Genomic DNA, 24,513 nt, shown 5'->3' on the forward strand with positions numbered 1-24,513 from the left:
CATTTCCAGAAGAGCTTTCGAAACTTTGCTAGGCATACGCAGTGATTACTTTTTAAATGGAATTTCAGTATTTCATAATGTTCAAGAATTTGTCCTAAAATTCATACACCATAGATCTGGGGCTGCCTTTTTCTCTAGCCAATTGTTCACTAGATGCCTAACATAAAACAGGGTCATTTTCAAGTGAAGTTGTCTGCTGTATAGGGTGATAGAGATTGCTAGGTTCCCCTGGATGACTAATGGGAAAGCTGGTGTGGGCATATCAGGAAAGTGTGATGCACTTGCAGCCAGTCCTCGTATCCTCCTGCCAACCCGGTCCGAATACTCCCTTTGCTCCATGCTAGATTCCCAGTCCCTTCTTGCTCTGTTATCCATGGTCATCTTTTCTTGATGACCCTGGCCCCTATTTCAGGCCTTGTATCTTCTTGCTATTCGTGCCTCCTTCTCCATATGGTTGATTCCTGCCTCCTACCCATTGTACATTTTCAAGGTCCGCTTCTATTTCAGATGCTTGTCAACACAGACTTCTGTGGGAAACGTAGTTTCAGTGAAGGGAAAATGGAGTGAAAAAGTTGTGGGATCGTGTCTTGTTCCAGATAATTTGAATCTGATGTACAGATTACCAGGTCGCCAGAGTAGGTCCCTCTCTTACTAAATAAAAATATTTTTGAGTTAAAAGTAGTACAACAAATTAGACTTGTAAAGCATAAGTAAAGTAAGAGTTTTAAAATACTTTGAGTATTGAAATATTTTATAGCATCAGTCTGTATACTCCTCATTTTCTTTTCAAAACCTTTAGATTTGTTTCATGAAACTCTACCTACTACTATAGAAAATATAATTGAAAAGGCTATTTTAAACTGTAAAAAAGTTTCTGACCACTGCATCTAATGGTGACATCAACATGTTTTCATTTTAGCATTTATATGATTGTTTTCTTATAGAAGAAAGACTGCTGAAATAGGGACATGATACCAGTAAATGACAGATAAATTTATTGCTCCAAAACATGTATCCTTTTCATGGGATTTAAGGCTTAATTTCTATAAGGAGCTTTGATAAAATCAGTTGTTTGGATTTTTTTTTTCTTTTACTCATTAACCAGTTGTCTTTTGTAGACGTGATTTATAGGTACAATACACGTACTTCTCCTTAGATAAGAAACAACAGCAGCAATGTAGATGTTGGAAATCGTGAATGTTAAAAAAAAAAAAAAAAGTAATTTAAGTAATTTCACTGCTGGTGTTAAGGTCTTAAAATTTTTTTTTTTTTTTTTTTGTCTTTCATACAAGTAAGTCACACAATTTCATCTGTCATTACAGATCAGTGTTCTCATTGCAAAACTGATAAATAATCACAGAATGGTTGAGGTGGGAGGTCCATGAAGGGGCCTCGGGAGATCATCTGATTCAACTTCCCAGCTCATAGCAGGACCAGCTAGAGCAGGTTGCACAGGACCACATCCAGCCAGGTTTTGAACACTTCCAAGGACAAAGACTCCACAGCCTGCCTGGACAAGCTGTTCCAGTGTTTGGTCACCCCTAAAGTAAAAATGTTTTTCTTGTGTACCAGCGCATGGAGTTATTCTTCCCCTGGTGCAGGACTTGGCATTTTCCTTTGCTGAAATTCATGAGATTCCTGTTGGCCCATTTCTCCCGCCTGTTGGTGTTCCTCTGAGTGGTCACACAGCCATCTGGTGTATCAGCTTGTCCTTCCCGTTCTGTACCAGAGATGGCTTTTTTGATGGTGCTGGTTTCAGTACCTATAGCTCAGGTATAGGAGCTGTTAATGTAGTGGATTGTGCTTTAAAAACGCAGTCTTTCAGCTAGCTGTAAGTCTGTTGGATTGCAGTGCGGATAGTTTTGACTCTTCAGAGGTGTAAGTCTTGGTCCCTCTTACGTTCCGGTTGATTAGCAGGTATGTTGCTGTTGGGTTTTTGTCTTTAGTTGATAAGCTTGAATCATTTTAGATCAGATCATAATGGATTAAGGTAAAAAGTGAGTCCAGCCACTAGGAAACCTGTCAATGATTGCAGTGTGATTGTGCAAATTACATGGCGTTTTCCTCAATGTCTTCATTGCTAGTACTACGGGATGGCACGGGATGTGGAAGGCTAGGTAGTAGGAATTTCTGAGCAGTGGCTTCTGGCAAAGATGTTACACTGTAAGCTACAGTGGTATAGATATAGCGATACAGCGGTACAGAAATGTAGCAAGTTTGGCCACCTGTGCAGTAGCCAGTGGCAGAGGTGGATGGTGGACTCAGGGCCATAATATCTTAAACTGGTGCAGTTAAATCTACCAACATTCGTCTCTTGACACCTGAGTCCCATCTTCCTGACAGACATGTTGGCACTGGAACGATTAGGCTCATTTTATATCCACGTAGTCAGCCTCAGTGCATTCCCGTCACACTTCTGGTGCTTCCTAGGTCTGTCTTACTAAAAAGCAGTGTAGCAGAAACACCAGGCTCCAAACCTTGACATTTCTATACCATTCTTAGCTGTTTATTTCTTATCTCAGTGGTGTTAAATCACCAAAAACAGCAGGTAAACTACCCGCTCTTTCCAAAGAAAAAGGAATGGAAATGTCTCTGTGAGGGTTGCATACTTTGGGTTATTGGTGTGACAGTGATGTAGTTGTCAGAGGGTAGGAACCTCCCGCAGAAGTCAGAGTGCTGAGATTTGATGGTCATATCCAGCAAGCACATTTTCAGAGTCTCTTTCAAATCTAACTCTTTCATTAGATACAGGCTCTAGCAATAAAAAGGATAATTTCATAGACTCTCCTATATCAGGGAAGGATGTATTTTGTCACAGTAGTAGTAAATTTTTTTTTTCTAAGACTTAGTGATTGTTCTGCAACTTTCTGAGACTTTCTTCCCCCCACACCACTTACAAGCCCTATATTTAGACATCCTGCACAATAGCAGAGCTCTGTATATAGTGTTGCTCTTATTATTGCACTGTGCTGTGTCATCGCTGAACAAATTTTATTACCAAAGTGAAATCTGTAGGCATCTTAAAGTATTGTAGGAGTTTTTCATGGATGATGTTACAAGCACCAACACTTACAATATATGTGATGACAATGGAAAAGTATTTCAGTGGCTGGCTTAATTTTCCGTTAAAGCTGGCAGCAATACTTCCAACTTTGTCTTTACTTAGAAGGGTAAAGTTGCCTTTATGTAGCTTTGGAGTATATAGGTACTTTGGAGTGCCTATGGAGTATGAATGTGCTGGCAGGCAGAAGTGTGATGTGTTAGTTACATAGATAAGTTTGAGACATTCAGTCACCTCTCCTCAGAAATAGACAGCTTTATGTTTTTATACGCTGAAACTTTATCTACAGGGGGAAGCTAGTTAACTGTCAACTCTGTTTGATGTGTGTAACTGTCCGGTGTTAATGTACTATGTTATCAGTCTTAATACACATTAAACATCAGATAGTATATTCCATTGAAAGTGGAGCAAACTCCACTAGACACAGATTAGACAAAGCTTTTCAAAAGTAATTAATTCTCTGTCAAAGGTAGATTGAGCTCACGCTTACGTGTGCTAGCAGGGAGCCTTGCAGATAGTAGTTAGCTTTGCAAAGTCACACTTTGTGCTTACTACTCACAGCCTTCCCTGTGTAGACCATCTCAAAGTCCTTAGATTTTCTAGGTAGTCTTTGGAAACATTTGTCTTCTTTCTCAAAAGAATTTTATTTGAAATCCAAACATGCTAAGAAATTGAAATGACCGTTTAAAGCACTTAATTTCTGTATCCGTATGTTACAGTTGTCACCATTTGTGAAAACGTTATGTAAGATGCCTTTAGAGTTCACAGAAATCCCTTTAATCAAAAGCACATGCTTACTGAATGTTTTGGTTTGTACTCTGAACTGCTGTTTTCCATACTGAACTGTGTTTACAATTCTTCTAGTTGAAATGTTATCTATATTTTTCTGGTGTCGGAATTCTTGTTGGAATTTTTACCATCTTGATATATTTTACTCCAAAGTATTTCATTTGGAATTATATAGCAAATGTGGCGCTTGTGGGCATTACCCTTTTTCATGTTAAAAAAGTGATAAAAGCATGTTTATATCCTTCTTTCACTGCACCCACATAAATCAATTCAATGCAACAAAGCTGCATCTGTTATTGTGATTGAGAGTTACTGGTTTCTAATGTACTGGGATTCGAGGACTAATGCTGATCATGGTATTGCCATCTGTAGATATCTGTTACAAAGATAAATTTCCTAGAAGAGAGACAAAAGCCTGTAGGGAGCTTGTTTTGTCATCTTTCAAATCTTAAGTCTTATATTGCAATGTTCATTTTCAAGTGAAGTTTCTACACCTATTGCATTCATAAAAATAAAGGGCTTAACAGCTTTTTTTAAATTGGGACCATGTCTGTTTTCTTGCTGGTACAAGTATAAAAATAGCTTCGATGGCTGGTGTTAGGATGAGTGCATTGCAAATACATGTAAGAGAAATTGTTACAGACTTAAAGGCTTGCTCTTGAAGTTTAGCTGATCTGTGTCTTCAGAATTTGCTTAGCAGAAATTTGCTTACTTCGGAGAGTAATTCCTCTATTTAATAAAACACATTCGGAAATGTATTCCTCTAGTCAAATGTTGCATTTTGATTGTTTTAGTAGGCTGTTTATCAAGGTCTTTATAGGTGAGGTCTGCAGTTTCTGCTCAGTAGCAAAACATTGAGCATTTTTACTGCAAAAATCCTAAACCAGCTTTTAATACAAGTCTTTGCTTTTGTGCCCATTGATAGAGGTAGCAGTCCTAGTGATACTTAATTTCTAAACTAAAGGGAGGTTAGTAAAGGTATTTTTCTGTCTTTATTCCATTTTTTTAAATGTGGCTTTGTTATAGCAGAAGAAATACTAAAACTGTTGTTGTGAGTGACCCAGAAATGTCTGCAGGGGCTTTTCTGAGGGAACGTGAACTCTGCTGCCGGCCATGCGAGGCTGCTCCGCCAGTGCTCAGAGCTGGAGAGCCGATGGGGATGGAGGAACGGCAGACGGAGGTACGGCGATGTAGCTCTTGCCCAGGCCAGCATGCCCCAACCGGCTCTTCGGTGAGGCACAGGCATGGCTCAACACTGCTGAGTACTGGCTACTGAATTCCCCCTGCACTGTGTCTAAGGAGAGGGAGAGCGAATCTGCCTGCCAAAGGCTACTGACATACTCCAACTCGAACTTGTGGATTTAGTACAGAAGGGCTGAGTTTTAAGCATGGCCAGAACCTATAGATCTTTGCCATGACCTGCATGTCAAGTTTACTTTTTGCTTGGCCAGGTATGTGCTTTCTTTAGCTTACTCACTGGGATGATACCAAGTTCTGCTTTAAATTGTACATAACAGTTTCCAACCGTATTCAGGGGCCCTAATTCAGGGACCTAATTATGAAATACTGACCCTTTAAAAAAGTACTTCCTAATGTGATGATCAGATCTCTTGTCTTTTTCTACAGCGTTTCACTGGGGTTTAGTCATTTTTTCCCAGGCTCATGTAATCATAATTTTTCAAGGGAGATGAGCTAATACTTTTCCCCATGTAGTTCGTAGAGAGCTCAAAAAAGCTTAGATGTGCCTTTTACTTTCTTATTCAGTAGAGATTGAGAGCTCCCTCTTCAGCTGGTCTGCACCTGAATTCAGCAAGGCAGAGAAGTTAGAAGCTGGACAATAAAGGAAGATGAACAGTGGGAAAAGCAGAGGAGAGTCTTGGGGTTTTTTAGCAACTTGGAGGTCAAGAAATGCTTCAGTCTGGGCTGGGACCATTTTTACAGAGACAGGATCTCTCCTCATCAAACTATGCTTGCTGGAAAGAGGTTGCATGTGTCTTCTGAGAAAGTTTGTGGGACTGGTAGCAATTGCAACATTTTTAGGGTAAGCCTAAAGTGTAAAGGCAGCCAGCCAGCCGGTTTCCCATATGTGAAAATTCTGTTGTGCTCAGTATTACTGTTCCTGACAGTGCTAGGGCTGGTTACCTGTTCAGGAAAATGTCCTGTCTATGTGTTTTATTAAATACTAATAGAAATAATAACTCTGTGTAATATAACCACTATATAATATATTAGTAGTTTCTTTTCCTGCCATCCTTCTATGTCTTACAGTTTACATGTGTAAATTTGAGGACAAGACCATCCCAGCCATGTACTAACTAGTTGATTAGCCCTTGCTTCGTTTTAAAACGTGTAGAGTTTGAAGGTGTGCGTGCATGAACATGACGGCTCAGGAGCAGAGTTCTGGGGAGAACATCCTTGTCATAGATACTGTGTGCATGACTGACTTCGGGAAAAGTGTCTAGGAGGGAGAATACTGAAAGGGATTCTGCTGAAAACCCTGCTTATTTGTGAAGTAAATTAACCTCTCTGCATAGTAGAATAGACAGTGTTTCTATACTGATAGATCAGATACTATGAACTTCAATACTGCATGTTAACCTGTATTTTGACACACTGCAAGGTAATGCAAAAACAAAGACTTGAAAGTACTTCCCATAGGACTGACTGCATTTGGGCACTATCTCTGTAAGTAATACCTTGAGGTGCAAAAATGAATTTGTGACCAAAAGTGTTGATTTTTAGAATTACTGTAAAAATTGCAGAAAAGCTATCCACAAAAGAAGACCTGAAAATAATTACTTGATTTTTGTTTTTCCTTTAAAAAAAACCAAAAACTCAAACACTTGTGCTAGAATAAATTTCATGCACAGGGAGAGGGGAGTTGTCCTGTAGTATTAGTTTTTATATGTTGGAACTACACTGGTTTGGACCTTAACGTATTAATATTTGCCAGTTGTTACCTGCATGCCCTTATTTCATTTGATATGTTCAGAAAGACATTCAGCTTCATCTCAAATGCGGATAATTACATTCTGTTACCTTCTGGCATAGTCGTCTTGCTATCTGACAATACTTACTTGATACAGTCTGTTGCCCGGTTGTCCTGTTGGTATTCTCTAGGGAAAAAAAGTCATTTTTGCAGGTAGGAGCAGGTGGATGTAACTTGGTTTTTTTATAGCTGGAGCTCTAGGTTAATAATTTTTATTTTCCTCCTCATTATTCTGCATTTTGGCTCTGTTTACTATATGCTTACTTCAAAACCAGAGTGTAACAGAGTGTAACAGAGTGTTTATGTTACTTGTAAGTCATATTGAAATTCCTCAGAAGTCAATTTGTTAAATAATCTTTTTTTCAAATGCTTACAGGTTTAAAAAAAAGTCTTCTCTAAGAGAACCCGGTTCTTACATCGTTTAGACCTTTCAGGTTTACTTGTGTTTAGAGCACAAAAGACCTGAAATTATTAGGAGTTTGGGATTGAGTAATGCACAAGAGTTAATTAACAATGTAACTATAATTGACCTACTACAGGATAGTGAACTGCAGTATAATGAAGTTCTTCATCTCAGAGGAGGGATTTTATCAGGAAGCAACGTATTAAGGCTGACCACCAAAACCTGACTTGTTTGTAAATGTTGCTAGGATTTTGCTTGTTGCTTAAGAACAAAGGAACCTCAGAGATACAGAAGTTTGGTGGTTTTTTAAGGTAAAAGCGATTATTAGAAAAGGGGTTCAGAAATCATGCATTACAATAAAATAGAAATGGAAGTAGTCAGACAAAAGTAAATGCTGGGAGATTGTAATTTTGCTTTATGTGAACAAATATCGTCTTAATAAAAGCTGCTGAAGTGAAGCTATTAGGTGAAAGGAGATGCTTTATATCGTAAAAATGCAAAACACATGCCAAATAGAAAACTCCATTTGATTCTTTTTTTTTTGTTACATGTGACTAGGTTGTCTGGTCTGTAGGAACAGACTTGGTAAATGTTTTGTTTTGCCAAAGACTAAAGTGAGCGCTTAAGTAGGGCAAGATCATCACAGAGGCTGAAAAGTTTCTTTATATCCATCTTCCTCGGTGAGAATGTTGAGGAAATATTTAACAGAGACCTATTCTATTCATGTGGTGAAATGAGGTGGTTTAGGAGGCTGAGAAGGGGTCAAACAGAAGGTGCTGGCATAGCAATTGATACTTCTCTAGCCCCTTGAAGGGCTAGACAATGTTCATTGAAAAGCTACAAGGAATTTAGCAATGCAGGAGCAGAGCTATTGACTAAAATATGCAAATCTCATTAAGATGCTGTTCCGGAGAACAGTAGGGTAACAAATGTGCTCATCTTGTTAAACTGCTGTTGGAGTGTGCGGATGAAAGAGAATTGAGGAGGTGATTCTGGGAAGTGTAAGTGTGATATGGTTAATCTTCCCTACCAGTAAAACTGATGCAGCAATAAATTTTAAGGTGTTTAGAAAGCAACTAAATTACTGTGTTTAGTAAACTGCCTACATAGTAAACTAAATTTTTTAAGCCTCTGAGCAAAATAACAGATAAAAGAGGGTACTATTAAATTAATTATCCTTCCTTAGATTCCTAGAGAAAATCCCCTGTGGAGATCATTTAAAAAAAAAAAAAAAGTAATTTTAGGAATAAGTGAAAACAGTGTGATTAAAAGAAGAAAATATACTAGGAATAACTGCTCTGAGTTTGTTATTAGAAAAGCCAATTGTTAGTAACGTGGGAAAAAAAGAGGAGTGTGCTGCTTTGTCTAGTTGTGTATCGGGTCTCCTTAAAAAGACCGTTATCAAAAGCTCTTTTCTGTACTCTTAGAAATCTAAGTGTCTTTTCCCTGTGAGCAATCCTGCTGGAAGGAGAATTAATGAAACATTATCACAAGACTTGAGATTTAACACTCGAGCTGTTTATTTCTACTGAAGTGAAACCAGCTGATTTCTAGGTCTGTGTTTCAACTGGTGCATCTGATTAACATCCTGGAGGAGTGATGTGAAAAATCCAGCATCCGTCTCAGTTAAGAGGGTCCATCACTTCCCCTTCCTAAAACCAACGCGAGGTCGAGTCCTTCCTTTAAGCAATATGGAGGAGTTCCTGAGTTGTTGTTTTGTTTCTCATAAAAGAAATAAGAAATAGCTTAGTTATTTTTTTTATCATTGTTTATTAAAGCTTGTTCACAGTCTTGAAAGAAGAGGCAAAGCTTCGAACAAAACTGTTGTTAGATAGTGACTTAGAGAAGTCTGTGCAAGAGGTCCTCAAACAATTCTGAAGAGCCCAGCTGGATAACTGGGCAACTTCGTGTCAGCTGAAAGTTGCTGTTGTCATTTTTATGGTGTTATATGGAAAGACTAATTTGAAAACTCTAAGGCATTTCTGAACTTGAAAGCTTTACCAATTTGGCTGAATTGGGGAAGGCAAGTGAGAGGCGCAGACTTGATGGTAATGTGTATTAAAAGGGGCTTAACGTACCTTTTTATAGTTCTTTTTGCTTGGTGCGCGAAGAGGACGAGTAGAGAGCAATCCATTGAGAAAAGAAGGTGACAGGAGACCAGGAGAGATTAGCTGCCTCTCAAGGGACCTGGTAAAATGATAAAACTATAGGACAGCAAACAGAAGATGATCCGCGCTAAACAGTCTGGAAGAGGATCTGATAAATGGCCAGCATTTATGCAAGCGTCGGTAATAACCTTCATGAGGAGGACTGGGAAAAGCAATGCAGAGGCTAGAGTGGACGGACATCTCGTTGCTTGGTGGACTCTGTGTTGAAGGAAACTTGGGCTGATCTTCCTGAAGGTGCTGCTCCCTGGCAATGAAGGTTGCTTTGTGAAGTGAGTCAGTGAATCACTGGTTTGGGAGCTCTGCAGTCCAGAGTCAAAGAGCCTAAATCTATTTGAGGGGAAGTACTTTGTGGAGAAAGGAGCTGGATTAAGTTTATGTTTTGTTCTTAAAAACAAAAACAACAAAAGCAATTCTTGTTTTATTGGGAGGTTTCTTTGTCTGTAAGCAAAGGACTTTTTTGGCTTGAAGGCAAAATTGTTCAACTGCTCTAAAGGCACATTACATCTGGCAAGTCAACTTCACCATAGCAAAAGTTTTAAGAATAAAATTTGAAATACTGTGATTTCACAAGCTAAACCCTGGTTAGAGTAAGACATTCTGGTTTGTGTCAAAAAGCAAAGACAGAAATCTGCAGATGGGAAGCAGAATTACCTGGGAGTAAAAAGCCATAGGAAAGATTTATAGTTTAGGAGGAAGGCAAGCCTATGAGAAAGTTTGGTACCAGTTGTTATAATGCTTTTCTTACATAAGTCATTAATGTGGTTCTGTTTGTCTTACAGCCTCAGAACAAGGCGATTAGCAAATGAAATAGAAAGGAAAGATGTAAAAACCATTAAGGAAAGAAAAAAGGAAGATTACTTATTACATAACATATAATTGACATAGGAAATTCACTGCCAACCTATACTATTGAGGTCAAAACCAGAACAGAATTAAAAAATTATTAGAAATACATTTGCATAATGAGAAAATCCACAATTCTATTGTAGGATTTTCTGTAGATTTAAAAAGAAAGCTCTCTGGGAGTATTGCCAGCTAGTACCTGGTTGTGAAAGGCTAGGGTAGAGAATTGCATGATAAACAGGTTGTATAATTACCTGGCATTACTTGCATTTACACATAATGTAAGCTTGACTTGACTTCTTTATATTCCCCTTTGAAAGCTCGTCCCTCTCTCTGCTGGCTTGGGGCGGTGAGCCTCTGGGCGCCCAAGTTAGGCGTTGTGAGTAACTGCCTCCTTCCCAGGGTGATGGGTGTTGACAGACATTTTTCTGTGGTTTTGTAATAACTTACAGTATGAAAGCAATTAGTTGTATCCACTAATTGTTAAGAAAGGCTGGGTGTTTCTGTTTTGAATCAGGACTGGGTCAAGTATGTACTGTGCGTCCCAGTGCTTCAACCGATTCCTTCTGCAGGCACATTTTTAAAATATTTCGTTCATTCTTTTTTGTAGATTAATGAATTGTGATAGATTTGAGATAGAGTATCACATAAATTCACAGCTCCTTATATTCATGTTAAATGTGATTTTTATTTGGGGAAGAGAGGGTATTAATTTTGTTCTTCAGAATAACTATAATCTCATGAGCGGTGAAACCTTGTTAATTCTCATGAAGCTAATCCTCACATAATAATTCACTTAGACTGACTTCACAACAAAAATAACTGGTTAAGTGCAAATGATTGTAACTTACTCTGTTTCGGCCTGTAAAGTGTACTTAAAATCCAAACATGTAGATAACTGGAAATTGTTTAGGAACTTTTCATTATCATCAAAAAGTCACAATCTCCCAATTAAAAACAAAAAGGACAAATATTTTTTAAAGTACTGAAGCTAAGAGTTCCAGAAAACTCGGAAATGATGTTTGGAAGAGGAAGACTATAGCCAAGAATGAAAAAGAAGACAAACAAAAACCACTAATGCTTAATGACTTCACAGAGCTATTAGAATAGTCAATAGAGGCAAGAGAGTTCAGTAAATATTTTTGTTCTGCACTTGGGAAAAAGGCAGATACGATGTTCGCATCATGGGATGTACGATAAGACAGTCTCTGTTTTCATAATGATCAAGGAGAAGGTTAAGCAGTAGTTATTCTTAAATTTGGCATTTTTAAATCAGAGGCCCGGATAACATACATCCATGAGCTCTGAAAGAGCAGGGCAGAGAATTGTTGTTTATCGTTCATACAGATTTTTTTTTTTACAGTTCTTGGAAAACAGAAAAAGTTCCAGAGGACTTGAAAACACTTTGAAACCACTTTCTGAGAAACAGACATAATCCTCTCAGTCTGACATGAGGCTTGAGTGAAATAAGAAAATTATTGAGGTGACTAATTTAATAAATGTAAAGGATACTAATTAATGATAATGATTCCTGGTTCTTGGAAAATTAAGTTTCATCATGTTAACTTTAATATTCTTGGTGTAGTTGAGAGTTTGTGTAATAACAGAGTTAAAATTAATACAGCTATGTAACACAGTTGGCTTTAAACTTGCATGGTATCTTTTTTTAGTCAACTAGGATGACGCAAAGTCAGTATAGTACCTATGAAGTGTATAGCAGCTACCTGAGGAGTTTCATGTCATTGCAGATGTTTCAGTGATACTACATTGGGTTCAGGTTTTGATCTTGTTATCTTTTGGTTTTGATACTGACATAGGGCTCTGGCAAGGGAGTCTCTAAGGCTGGAGCAGCTGGAGCCCATCTTCCATGGGGCAGGGACATCCCAGCTGCATCACAAGCTACTGGGTTGTCCGTGCCATGGAAGTAGTAAACTCGAGGGAAGAAGTGTGGTAGACAGATGAAGGCATCACCTCAAGCTAAGCCGTCAGTCTCCATTTATCAAGAAATCCCTAGATAACGTTAAATTACTTGTGTTAATATTTGCTAAAAGCACAGACTGGGGAGCGAGTGCTGTATAATGAAAAGGAGAGTGACTGTTGTGAAGCAAAATGGGTCACATCTCTGCTTCTGGTTAACTGTGTGCTTTGGTACAGCCAAGAGGGGAAGTTATTCTCTAAGACTGAAGGCTGGACACTGTTTTTAGAAGGTGTGGGAATGTATCCTAGAAAGCAGTAAAATGGAGGGAAAAAAAAAAGGGGGGGGGGTGTTTTAATGAATCTGATGATTGATTATTCAAGAGATCCCATAATTACATGAAATTGAGACACGTATTTCATCCATAGTGGTTCATGTTGCTCATAAGCATGGCAGTTTGAGTTTGGTCCTCGGGGTAAAGCAGTTGCATGAGTTGTTGCCTTTACAACATCGAGCAAATGGCAGTAGACCGAGCGCTGCAGCTTTGGCTGAGGACAGGGCTGCGCATCTGTGTCCCTGCACATCTCCCTGTCCTTCCCTTCCCGAGGCTGATGTATCCTGCCGGCTCTTCCCCTTGCCGTCAGAATGAAGGGGGTTCTCCTGCCTGTGCAGTCTATGAAAACCAAATTCCCTCTGGAAAGTCAATTCAAATGAAAGAAGCCTGTCCTTCTCTTCATTCCTCCATCACGGCGTTATAGGTGACTGTTTGGGCATCCAGTTTCTTTTCAGGGCCTAAATCAGGCTTGTTTTTTCTCGGACAATGCATCTTGTTTCCTTTTTCAGCCAGTATGAAATCCTCTTACAAAAAATACACTCTTGAAACAGAGATACGTGAGATTTTCCTTATGATTGCTGTGGTCAGAAAGGGTCTTTTGCTTTCCTTGCACTGGCCATAGTTCTGTGCTTCTCGAGGCGGAGAGGCTGGCAGTGGATACTCACACCGCTTCATTTCAAGTGCCGGTAGCAGATCTTTTTAGTACTTCTGTGGTGTTTTTTATAATTTCCATTGCTCTGTTTTGCACACTGTCAATTACAGTGTTAGTCTTTAATAGCTCTACTTGCATTGTTATTCTGTTAAGTTATTCTGTAAGTTATTGTGATTCATAGTAAAAAAAAAAAAAGATAACAGTGAAACTGCTCCGTTAAAGACAACTTTAAATATTCTGCCCTTCTGTTTCCTGTGCCACTTGAATTATGAGTGTTTTCCTATCTCAGCTTTGCTTTTCTTTGGCCCCTTTCCTCTTTTGAGATTTGCACACAGGGTTTTAGTAACTGAATAGGAAACTGTGGCGTACATGTGGTAGTATCCGCTTCAAGTGCTGGGTTGATGAGATACCTGTGTTCATCTGATCTTTTCCTCTGTACTGTCTGCTTGCTTCTGTATTTCCTTTGTCTTTTCAGACCTGTAGTTAGAGCTGGAAGTGTAGAGGAGTTTCGCCTTTCTCTGTTGTCCCCCTTCCCTGAAGACCCCACGTACCCTGGCTTTACCGAGCTTTCACTGTGGTGATTATCTTGTTGTGACTACGGTAGCTGAAGTCATGCTACTTCTGAGCAATGTCCCTTTTTCTTCAGGTTCAGTCTTACCTTCCTTGCCTCAGAAATGGGCTGAGAACTGTTTCTATCGATGCAAACTGAATTTTGTCAAAGTTCTCTTTGATTTTTAATATTATACATTTGCTTTTCTTGGGTTTATTTTTCAGTTTGGTAATACAAAGATTATAGTTACTTTTAATACCGGCTATTCAGATTATAGTTTCACTTTGTGTAGATGGATCTGAATCTCGGATTCATACAACAGTGGTCGATAAATTTCTTTGGGCAATGGTGATTTTATATTGCCTTGGGTTTTTTTCTGTGGTTTTTTGTGTGGGGCTGGTGATTTTATATTGCCATGGGGTTTTTTTCTGTGGTTTTTTGTGTGGGGACAATAGGGTCTTCGCCAGAACTAAATCAGACATGAAGCATCATTGGTCAGTGAGTGAGTGTTTTGCCAAGTTGGATGATGCCTAGTCAAAGCTTCCGCATTGCTCTTTCGGTTGCTTTGAAGTTGCAGTCTATTCTGGCAACCTAATCAAAGCTTCTGCATTGCTCTTTCAGTTGCTTTGAAGTTGCAGTCTATTCTGGCATGAGACTCACCTAGCACAAGGAATAAGCTGTGTTTGGTATTTTGACAGGCGTGCTTTGGAGACAGTTGTTTAATATGTCTCTGTATTGCTCTGATCTTCTGTCAGAGGAGAGCAGTGTACAAGTTAGAAAGCTGGCATAAGTTCTGAACTGAATGACTGACTTGTTTGTCATGATGAGCACCACTTTCTCAGGATGTTCATCTTTGCTGCGGCCTGGGGTATGTGAGATGTTTGCTCATTTTCTTCAAAGTGTGTATCATAACAGTCAATCTGATCTGAGCTCAAGCCCCAAGTCCATCTTACTCCTGGTTTGCGGTAGTGATTTGAAGCAGTGCTCTCACATGCCAGCATCCAGCTCTATGATGTTTCTCAGTGCCGGTATCACAGCCTCTGTGTTTTAGAGACAAGCTCTATTGCTGGGAGTTTCATCTAATATAAGTCACCTGTGTTTTCTGCTGAAGACTGTTGTTAATAGAACAACTTTTTTGAAACCGGTGAGTTTTATGAAGATACATGACTAAATTATGCATTGGAAACATCCCATTTTGTGAGGTGTTGAGAGATGGTATTAACAGCTAATGAATCAAGTGAGGTTGGAAGATGGATTTGAATAGTGTTTAGTTGGAAGAATTTTGAAGTAGTTGAGTCATTTTTAACAAACAGAAATTTAAGGGTCGATTTTGTTAATAAATACTTCCCTGGTGATAGTGACTGGAAAATGAATATAGAGTAAGCTCAGAATGCAGATTTTTCAGGTCATTTATGATAGGAAAAGTTAACGCACACATATGGTGGATTGTCCACATCTGGAAATCTCCAGAGAAAGGCTGCAAATAGAAGCAGCGAGGTTCTCACTCAGGTGCGCGCACAGGTGTTGACGCAGCGACTCGCTCAGCGTAGGTCCTTTCCTGTGTTGCTCAAACAATCGGATTATGCAGCAGTGGCTCCTCTGGCTTCGGAATGTGTAAATCGGAGCGGGGTAGGCGGTTGTTCAATTCAGTGCCATTAGTGTGGTTGTAGCTGGGTTTGACTCCGTAGTTCTGTGGCCGTGGCGTTGTCGTTTTCGGACTGTGCTCTGCCACGATGCTGTGCCCAGCGTGACCGGGCTGCGTTCCCACAGCTGCTGTGAATTGATCATCCACCAGCCAGTGCCGACCTAATAAAGTTCTTTATTTCTAGTTGAAACCTGCTTTCTCTGTTAAATGTTGTCAAATGACTCATACTTGCTTTTATTTAAAATGACTATATTTTTAACGAATAGTGGTGATGTTGCAAATTTGGCAGGCAGAGTGGGAATTGTTTTGAATAATACCAAATTATGCACTGAGAATTCTTGATTAAAATATATGAGCTTTATTTGCATCTTAAATTACGGTTTCTCCTTGTACATCATTATTTCGCAGAAAAGACGACACTAATATGTATTTATTTTATTTGTCAAGTATTGACAGAGGCAGCTCTTCTTTCCTTTTAGGAATCTGGGTAAAAATGGCTTATCTAACAGTAGTATTCTATTGGATAAATGCCCACCTCCACGACCACCGCCTCCACCGTACCCTCCCTTGCCAAAGGACAAGCTGAATCCACCTACACCTAGTATTTATGTAAGTAAATCTAATGGTAGAAGTACATTGTGAACTGTCTTTTGTAATTGTTTTGATATCTGAATTACATAATGTAATTATTTTAAAGATGGACTCTTCATAGCTGAATTCTAATTACAGTGCTTTCCCAACTAGTGTGTAAGTGGGGAAAAATGCTGACCTTAAAGAAAATTTTGAGACATAGTTTGATTCTTAAAGTACTTACAAATTCAGAATTTTGGTAAAGAAGAGGAAAAACAGCCTCAGATTTGTTTGTTTAGCTTTTAATACTCAAAATACTGGCAGAATAAGCAAACCAGTTCATTAGACACAATGCACAATATTTCAAATATGTGTGTACATTTTTTGCAAGCGAGGGTTTAGGTATAAATGAGCAAGTAATTAAACTAAACTCTGCTCACAATCTGCTTCAAAATACAGTAAAGGAAAAATTAATAAAAGTTGAAATTATGTAAGACAAAAATGTCATTAGGGAAAGGCAGGTTTTAGTTGCATAGTATTTTCTTATTCAAGCATTAAAACTTCTGTTCTGAAAATACAGTTTCATAATAGCTTTATGAAGAATTTGAGCTAAATTCCTTGGCAATAGAAGAATAATTTATAGGATGTTCACTTCCTTGATAATAGAAGAGTAAATTATAGTATGTCCATACAGCCAGGGTGAAAACCTCAAGTTAGCCTTAGTCAGCTCAACTTGGGGACCAGAAGCAGTCAGCACTTTGGTCTGATACTAGACAAACAGTCTGCCTGATGGCTAGGTTAAGTTGGAAGCAGTAGTGCTTCCAACTGTTCTCCAAGTGTTGCATATGAATTAATCTACCTTAATAAAAGTCCGTCACAGCTTTGTTGAGTCCATACAAAGCCGCTGAGTCACCATGCTGCAGCATACTGTGTGGATGTGCCAGCATGGGTCCCAGTATTTGAGAACTCTGTATTGTGTTTTGTTTATTGAGAGAAATGTCTTCAGCATTTGAAAAGGTTCACAACAATTTTAAAAAATCTTTTAAAAAAGGGAAGGAAAAAAAAATATGGGGGAGACTATAGCATAGGCTCACAAAAGCATAATAAAATCAAATCAACCTTTCTGGTTAACATGAGATACGCTGAGAGAGGAGTCTCCTTTTAATTACACAGTTTATTGTATACATTGTCTGTAGAATTAGCTGTTTTGACTTCTGAAAACAAAGTTAGTATGTTATCTTGCTCTTCAGAGAATTCTGTAGATTTAGAGAATGTACAAGGCTACTGTCAGATAAAGAAATAAACTGCAGGAAACCTGAGTTGCAAAAGCTGGAGCAACCTGGGAATAATTCATGCCAAGAAATAAATTGCAGTAACAAACGAATTTCAGGAGTGAACCCAGTTTTTAACATGGAAAGGGTTGTATGATGTAGCTGTTCATTCCCTACAGTGCAGGGAAATTGAGAAAATTCCTGTCTTCTTTCTGTTGTTTCTTTCTTTTTTTTTATTATTCTTTCTTATTTTAAAAATAAGCAGTCTAAAGTCATCTAACATCTAATATTCCATTATAATTTTACAGTTGGAAAATAAACGAGATGCTTTCTTTCCACCTTTACATCAGTTTTGTACAAATCCAAACAACCCTGTTACTGTAATACGTGGCCTTGCTGGAGCGCTTAAATTAGGTGGGTTTACTTTATATGTCTTTTTTACTTCGGAAAAAAAATGTATGTGTTTTTAAAAATGAAGTCTCTCAGTTCTTAAAAGTGGATATTTTGTTTCTGTAATACTGCATTACTTGTGTATTCCAGGTAATTAAGGTAATGTGTCATTTCTCAATTTGCTACTGTTTCTAATCTTGATCATCTTGAAAAAAATGCCCCAAAAATCCAGCAGATTTTGTTGAGCACAGAGAGGACCTGAGCTGTGGATATGGAAGCTTATGGATAGACTTTTTTCCTATGAAAACTATGACCATGTCTTGGTGCTTAGTTTTAGTGATCTGTAATCTGACTTTGTACGATGTTTTGAACTCTGTAGATAGAAAAACTATCATTCCTGGTAGAAAATGTGTTATGGGATGGAAGTACATTCATAAAACTCTGGTCTGAAAAATACTTTATTGGTAATAGATGTAAACATTGTTTGCAGATTTGTTTACACAAGGCATGTAAAATGTTTCTTGGAATATAGTCCGTACAGTTACTGCCAAGTTTTTTCTAAGCTTCTACTGTTGTGTGCAGAAAAGCTTTTTGAGTGTTAATTATTAACGTACAGGTGGGCTGTGTTATGAAGGCTGAGGGGGAAACCAAAATGCTTGTATTTAAACTTTTGGATAACTTTAAGTATTACTTTTCTTAAAACTCTCATTTATGAATTTTATTCCTATTTATTAGATCTAGGACTCTTCTCTACTAAGACATTGGTAGAAGCAAATAATGAACACATAGTAGAAGTAAGGACACAGCTACTGCAGCCGGCAGATGAAAACTGGGACCCCACTGGAACAAGGAAAATCTGGCGTTGTGAAAGCAGTAGATCTCATACAACAATTGCTAAATATGCACAGTACCAGGCCTCCTCATTCCAGGAGTCTTTAAGGGTAAGTCCATTGTTATTGTTTGAGTTATACTTTACAAACTGTACACTAACTCTGGAACCAATTCATAACGGCTATTGAAAACAAACAGAAGCTGTTAAGGAAATGGAAACATTTCCATTAGCATGAAAAGCACAGGTAAATTTACAAAATCTGGTTTGTATAGAGGGTCAAATAGTACATAGGATGTTCCTCCCAAATGCTTAATGTAAAACTTAATTCTCTTAATGTAAAACTCCTGGCTATTACATACTTTAAAAGCTTGTTAGCTTAAACTTTCATATAATAATGTCAAAATTCATATTAAAATATTTAGAACTTAAGATGCTTTTATTTTTAACTTGTATTGCTTCTGATTTCACACACACTTTAAAATCAGATTTTGTTCTTCATATTACCCTGAGTTAATTTGGATGTGGCTTATTAGAAGTTTACACTCATACTTGTCTTTTGTGGGGTTCCACACAGAACAGTTTCTCTTTAGTTTAGAAGTTGTTAGACATACGTGACAGAGTGAAATGTTTGAAATGTTATTTTATTGGTATTACTTTTTAATATTTTTGCTGAAGTAGTGAGCACATTCTTGGAATTAGCTGGCGGCACTCCTCGGCTTATGTTATCTGGTGTTATAAAAAGATTAAGCTAAGGTGGAACTACGGCAGAAAGATATTCTTGGTCAGTTGTTAATTAGAAAATAGGGAAAACACAAATGTGAGAATTGACTATTGCAGTGTTCACTGCCATTACACTGAAACAGCAATGGTTTTAGTAAGAAAGGAAAAAGAAATTCTAAATTGAAAATTTGTGCATTAGAGGAAAGGATTAGAAACGAAGAAATTAATCAGTAATTGAAGAAAAGAGAAGGAAAGGTTAGTCACAAGGTTGTGAGTGAGACTGATTCAGGATGAGGAAAAGAAACAGGAATAACATTGGGAAGAGGGAAGCACTGAAGTCATCAAGAGCTTGGGACATAAATGGGATCTTTCTTCCTCTGCAGTGGTAATAAATTTAAGTAGGATATCGACTGAAATTTTCTGGTGCCCCTCGAACAGTTGCACCAGCATTATATTCTTGTACATCATTCCAGAGGGGCTGGAGAACATTACCTTACTGGAACATTATATATATACACATGTTTAATAATGTACGTAATTGATCACATACCAGCTTGTCCGCAGGAAAGCCTCAGCTTTGGATTTGCACCAAGAAGTGAACTGCAGGATTTTCTGATTTTTATTTTTTTTTTTTTTTCTCCCTCTGTTACAAATTGGTGGTAAAAATGCAATATATAAAATAAATTTCAGAATGATGATTTTCATTTTTCCCTTGGAAATCAGAAATACAGTGTACATGTGTCCTTTGCCTATGCTTTGACCTGTCCTTAGGTGACTTTTCACAGTGTTCCAATGAAAGCTTGGTTTCTTCTTTCTACAGACGCAATCTTCTTGGCTTGCCTTAAGTGCATTTTTTTTTATATTCCTCTAACAACTACTGCATTGCTTTTCTAACGTGTCTTGCAGTATTTGATAAATCCATCATCACTTGGTTCCCTTTTTGTTTCTCTTTGTCCTTCATTCAAAGGATGAATAAGACTTTCTCAGGTACATAGGGCACTTTGAGATTTAACAACAATCCCATTCAAAGCCAGAGATCTTTGGATAGCTTCCAGGCAGTTCTTTCTTCCTTTTTGTCTTATTCTTTTTCCTTCTATGTCCATATTCTTGCCAAAAAAGAAGTCTTTTAGAACAGAGTATTGAGTGCACTCTGCTAAAAAGATCAGATTACATCATTTAATATTGGTTAGATTTTTTTATACTAGTCATGGTCCTAGCCACTGCAGTGCTAAAATAGCATATGGCTATGAAAAATTAAAAAGATTTTGTATAATGGATTTTATAAAATTAATTTTATAAACATTAGTCATCCTAGTTTCATATCAGGATACCTGCTTGACTTTGAAGGATGGTAAATGTTCTGGTCTGAAGAAGTTAACAGTATTCCTTAAGATTGGATTCCAGTTCACCTGCATAATGAAATAAACCAACATACTCATTTGTGACTGTAGGCTAGCAGAAATATTTACAGTGTAGACATTTTCTGTTGTTCTGGCCTGAGCTTCACTGAATTTGTAGTCATGAAGAATTTTTTGCAATGGCTTTTGACTAATAACTTTTTTTCTATTTTCTTAACAGTAATATTGACATAAAATCTTAGATACAGATATTTTAAAGATTGTACCAGCATCTTGAAACAAATGTACTTATCCCTGTGAGCATGTTATCACTTTATATATATATATGTTATATATATTCTTACTTTTATGTATATAAAGCCATTTCCACAATTGTATTTTATAGGAGGAAAATGAGAAGAAGAGTCACCACAAGGACCACTCAGATAATGAATCCACATCTTCTGATAAGTAAGTGTGATATAACTGATAATTCTGTAGTTGGTTTCATGTGGGTTTTTACATCATTCCCATTTTCAAATTCACCTGGTATATTTTTTTATATTTGCAGCTCTGGGAGGAGGAGAAGAGGACCTTTTAAAACAATCAAGTTTGGGACCAACATTGACCTGTCAGATGACAAAAAGTAAGTTGCTTGCAGTTTCTCCTGCTCACAGTGGCATTCTACAGTATTGGTACTCCTGGAAAACCAATACATTCTTCTTCGATATCAGTCAGTCTGTTGATAAACCCAGTGCCCAGTTGCACACTCATTCCCAGAATGAAATTGTTACCTTTGGTCTTCAAACTGTTGCTAGGAGGACTCCTACTATCTCTTTTCAAGCTTTTCTTTCCAGCATCTTTATTTTTCCAGAAATGAACTTAAACATCCATCAGAAACTGTTGTTCTTAGTTCTCCTTCTAATACATTCCCTTCATTTCATTCTGAGGCTTTAAATTGTTTGCTTACAACTTCAATTACTGCTGATAATACCAGGTTTTCAGTCTTTGCACAGAAATTGTAAGATTGAAGTTTTTTGTTTGTCTGGATTTTTGTTACTTGTTTTTTGTTTCCTTTTGTTCCTGCTGTCATCCTTTCTGTTTCCAGGTTTTCATAACTCGCTTCTCTATCCAGGAACAGGGTTCAAAATACATAGTAAAGACTAGACCAACGCTTACCTGTGGATAAGCCATGATACCTCTCCCAGAATCTCAAAAAAATAAGGAATAAATTGAGTATTCTATAGACTACATAGCCTTCTGTGAGTAGGTGAAGGTAGCTCAGAAAAACATCAGAAAGTATTAGAAATACTCTGAAAACAGGGTTTTATTGTCCAGTAATAATTTTTTATTTGGTTCAATCTCTAGTCAGTGTGTATTTCCATAAAACATCTAGCATGTCTAGGCTGTCAGTCCTGCCAGCTGCAGTACAAAAATTCTGATCTACTTCAATCATTAGAGCAGAAGAAAAGGTTATGGTCTTTGAAACTGGGGAATAAGGCCTCCTTAAAGATGCTGAGGTCTTTTGCGGTATAGTCACTGAAAGATCAATGTGTGTATATATGTATGTGATTAGAGATCATTAAAATTTTGTAAATACTGATGCTATTTTTTCCTAAAGAATATTCCATCTGTAGATACAAAATTGTTGATAACAAATTAAGATGCTGAGCAAACCATTGGGAGAGAAACTTTAAATTAACCTAAGCCTCATATGGAATTGGATTTTGATACTTGAAATAGTTCTTGTAGGATCCCAGGTAGATGCTGGATCTTCTGATCTGCAGTCACAGCTTGTGCTACAAAACTATCTTTTCCCCTCAACTAGGTGATTATATTTGGAAATATTTTAAAATTCAAAGAGTGACACAGATACGTGGGTAACATTATAGAGCTCCAAACTTAAGTTCTGGGATTTTTGTGTTGGAAGATCTGTGTTCTTCTTAGTGCAAGTATTCAGTTCCGTAGCACATGCATGGCGTTAACTCCATTCTTGGTGACGGCAATTGTGTGCACAGGCTCGGGTATGTTTAGACAGTCTTCTTGACATATGTTGTGCCATCATATCGTTTGGCTCTTGAAAGCATGGTTAACAGTTTCTGACTGGCTGGCTTAGAGTGTGGGGAGAGCACAGCTCTGTTTTCACTTGGAAAAGATGTACACTGAAGTGTAAATTGCAAGCAGAATTTTCTGGCAGTATGGCAGCAGACTGGCTAACTGCAACAGTGAGTCCAGTCACCCTGGCTTTTAGCTCACCCTTCAGTGAAATTGTTTAAATTTCTGCAACTGTCAAGTAAGGGTATTGCATTGACTCAACTTCCCTCTTAAGGGATGCTAAGTTATTATAGCAGTAGGTTGACTGCCTCTTCGTCTCCTATGCTAACAATTTTTTGAAAATGTTTATATTTCCCAAACTCTTTTTAAGAGTTTCAGGGATTCACAGTTTGTCAATCTGGTATTTTGCTGCAGGTGGAAGTTGCAACTCCACGAACTGACAAAACTTCCTGCTTTTGTACGTAAAACAGGAAATCTTCTAAGCCATGTTGGTCATACCATCCTGGGCATGAACACAGTGCAGTTGTACATGAAGGTTCCAGGAAGCAGAACACCAGGTGAGTATAATCTCTTTGCATGACAAAAATCAGGTTCTACTGCTGTGGTATTGATTTAATTGCACTGCAGATTTTCTGTATCTTACAGCATGCCTAAACATGATGAAAGTTGTACATATTCAGTTTTGGTTTGGTGTTTTTTTTTTAATTTCTTGTTTAACTGAACTCAGCATGTAGAAAGTACTAAATTACCACATAGTGGAAATTTCTGGATTACTGCAGTGCTAGATAATTACCATACTAACCTCTTGCATGCAATACTGGATTCTTTAAGGGGAAAAAGAGGATGGGTTTTATATACTTGGGCAGGATTTGTATCTTACGTGCCTTGAAAGTTTTTATAGGCTTTCAAAGTAGGTCTTGTGCAATCACAGAAATCAGTATACTTTTACTTTTTAGATTCTTTTTTGTCTGAGCATAGCACTCAACCCTCCAAAATGAATAGTGCTGTGTTAGGGTACTGGACTGAGACTTGAGGGATCTGGACTAAATTTCAGGGTCTGTTTTTTCTGAAGTATAACTTCAGAAAATTCCATTAGGGATTATGGCTCAGTTCTCCAGCTGTCAAAAGAAGATAAAATACTGGCATTTCTACATTGATTTTGAAAGTTCTTTGGGACAGATTTTCTTACTACTTGTCTATTCAGTGCCTGAAGTCATGCAGTTTTGCTCCTGACTGCAACTGTCAAGAGCTATCATAAAACACAAAATCTAACATTTAGCGTCTTGAAGCATCTATTTCCACAAAAAGGGAACTGCTGAAGTACTGGTCAGATTCGCAAGATTGGTAGTTCCAGCTTTTCATTTTTCACAAACTAACAGAAGCAGAATTCTCTTATCACTGGTAGGCTTAACTGCATTTCTTAACACTGTGAAGCACCTAAATTGTGTGTGTAACTGTCATATAAAAATATGTACAAATACTTAAACTATGATGTACGATTTTTTTAGTAATTGTAACTTTGCATTTTCATAGTGTTATTTTGATAGGTCAGCCTTACATAAAGTGTGTTTATTTTTCTCTAAATTTCAGGTCATCAAGAAAATAACAACTTTTGTTCAGTAAATATAAATATTGGTCCAGGTGACTGTGAATGGTTTGTTGTCCCTGAAAGTTACTGGGGTGTCATGAATGACTTCTGTGAAAAGTAAGCTGGGCGTGATGTTCTTCTCTATTTTTGTCAAGTTCTCTTTGCCTTTCTCAGACCTAAGGGGGGAAATTACTGAGGGTGTTGTAAGAGGACATTATTTTATGGGTTATCCGTGTAGTCAGGGAAGTCTTTGAAAATAAGTCAAAATGCAAAATCTAGAATTTACACAAAATAAGACATTTCTACAATATAGAGAAACTTGGATTGCCTGTGATAGCTTTGCTCTCAAAAATTAACATTAGGTCCATTGTTTGGTTTTTCAAACATGGGAATGAAGGCAA

At 37.7% G+C, this 24,513-nt stretch overlaps 1 protein-coding gene across 5 annotated transcripts in view; it reads left to right on the forward strand.

Moving 5' to 3' along the window:
* The window catches only part of KDM6A (lysine (K)-specific demethylase 6A), a 75,033-nt gene that overhangs the window by 36,324 nt on the left and 14,196 nt on the right, over nt 1–24,513 (forward strand). For all 5 annotated transcript variants that reach the window (XM_009695755.1, XM_009695829.1, XM_009695972.1 and 2 more), the window contains 7 exons: nt 15,829–15,958; nt 17,499–17,604; nt 18,316–18,521; nt 20,876–20,940; nt 21,041–21,115; nt 22,939–23,081; nt 24,115–24,229. In XM_009695755.1, coding sequence (XP_009694057.1) covers nt 15,829–15,958; nt 17,499–17,604; nt 18,316–18,521; nt 20,876–20,940; nt 21,041–21,115; nt 22,939–23,081; nt 24,115–24,229 — 840 coding nt within the window. The remainder of the gene's footprint in view (nt 1–15,828; nt 15,959–17,498; nt 17,605–18,315; nt 18,522–20,875; nt 20,941–21,040; nt 21,116–22,938; nt 23,082–24,114; nt 24,230–24,513) is intronic.

Source organism: Cariama cristata, unplaced genomic scaffold (assembly GCF_000690535.1).
Source record: "Cariama cristata isolate BGI_N322 unplaced genomic scaffold, ASM69053v1 scaffold4170, whole genome shotgun sequence".
Taxonomy (NCBI): domain Eukaryota; kingdom Metazoa; phylum Chordata; class Aves; order Cariamiformes; family Cariamidae; genus Cariama; species Cariama cristata.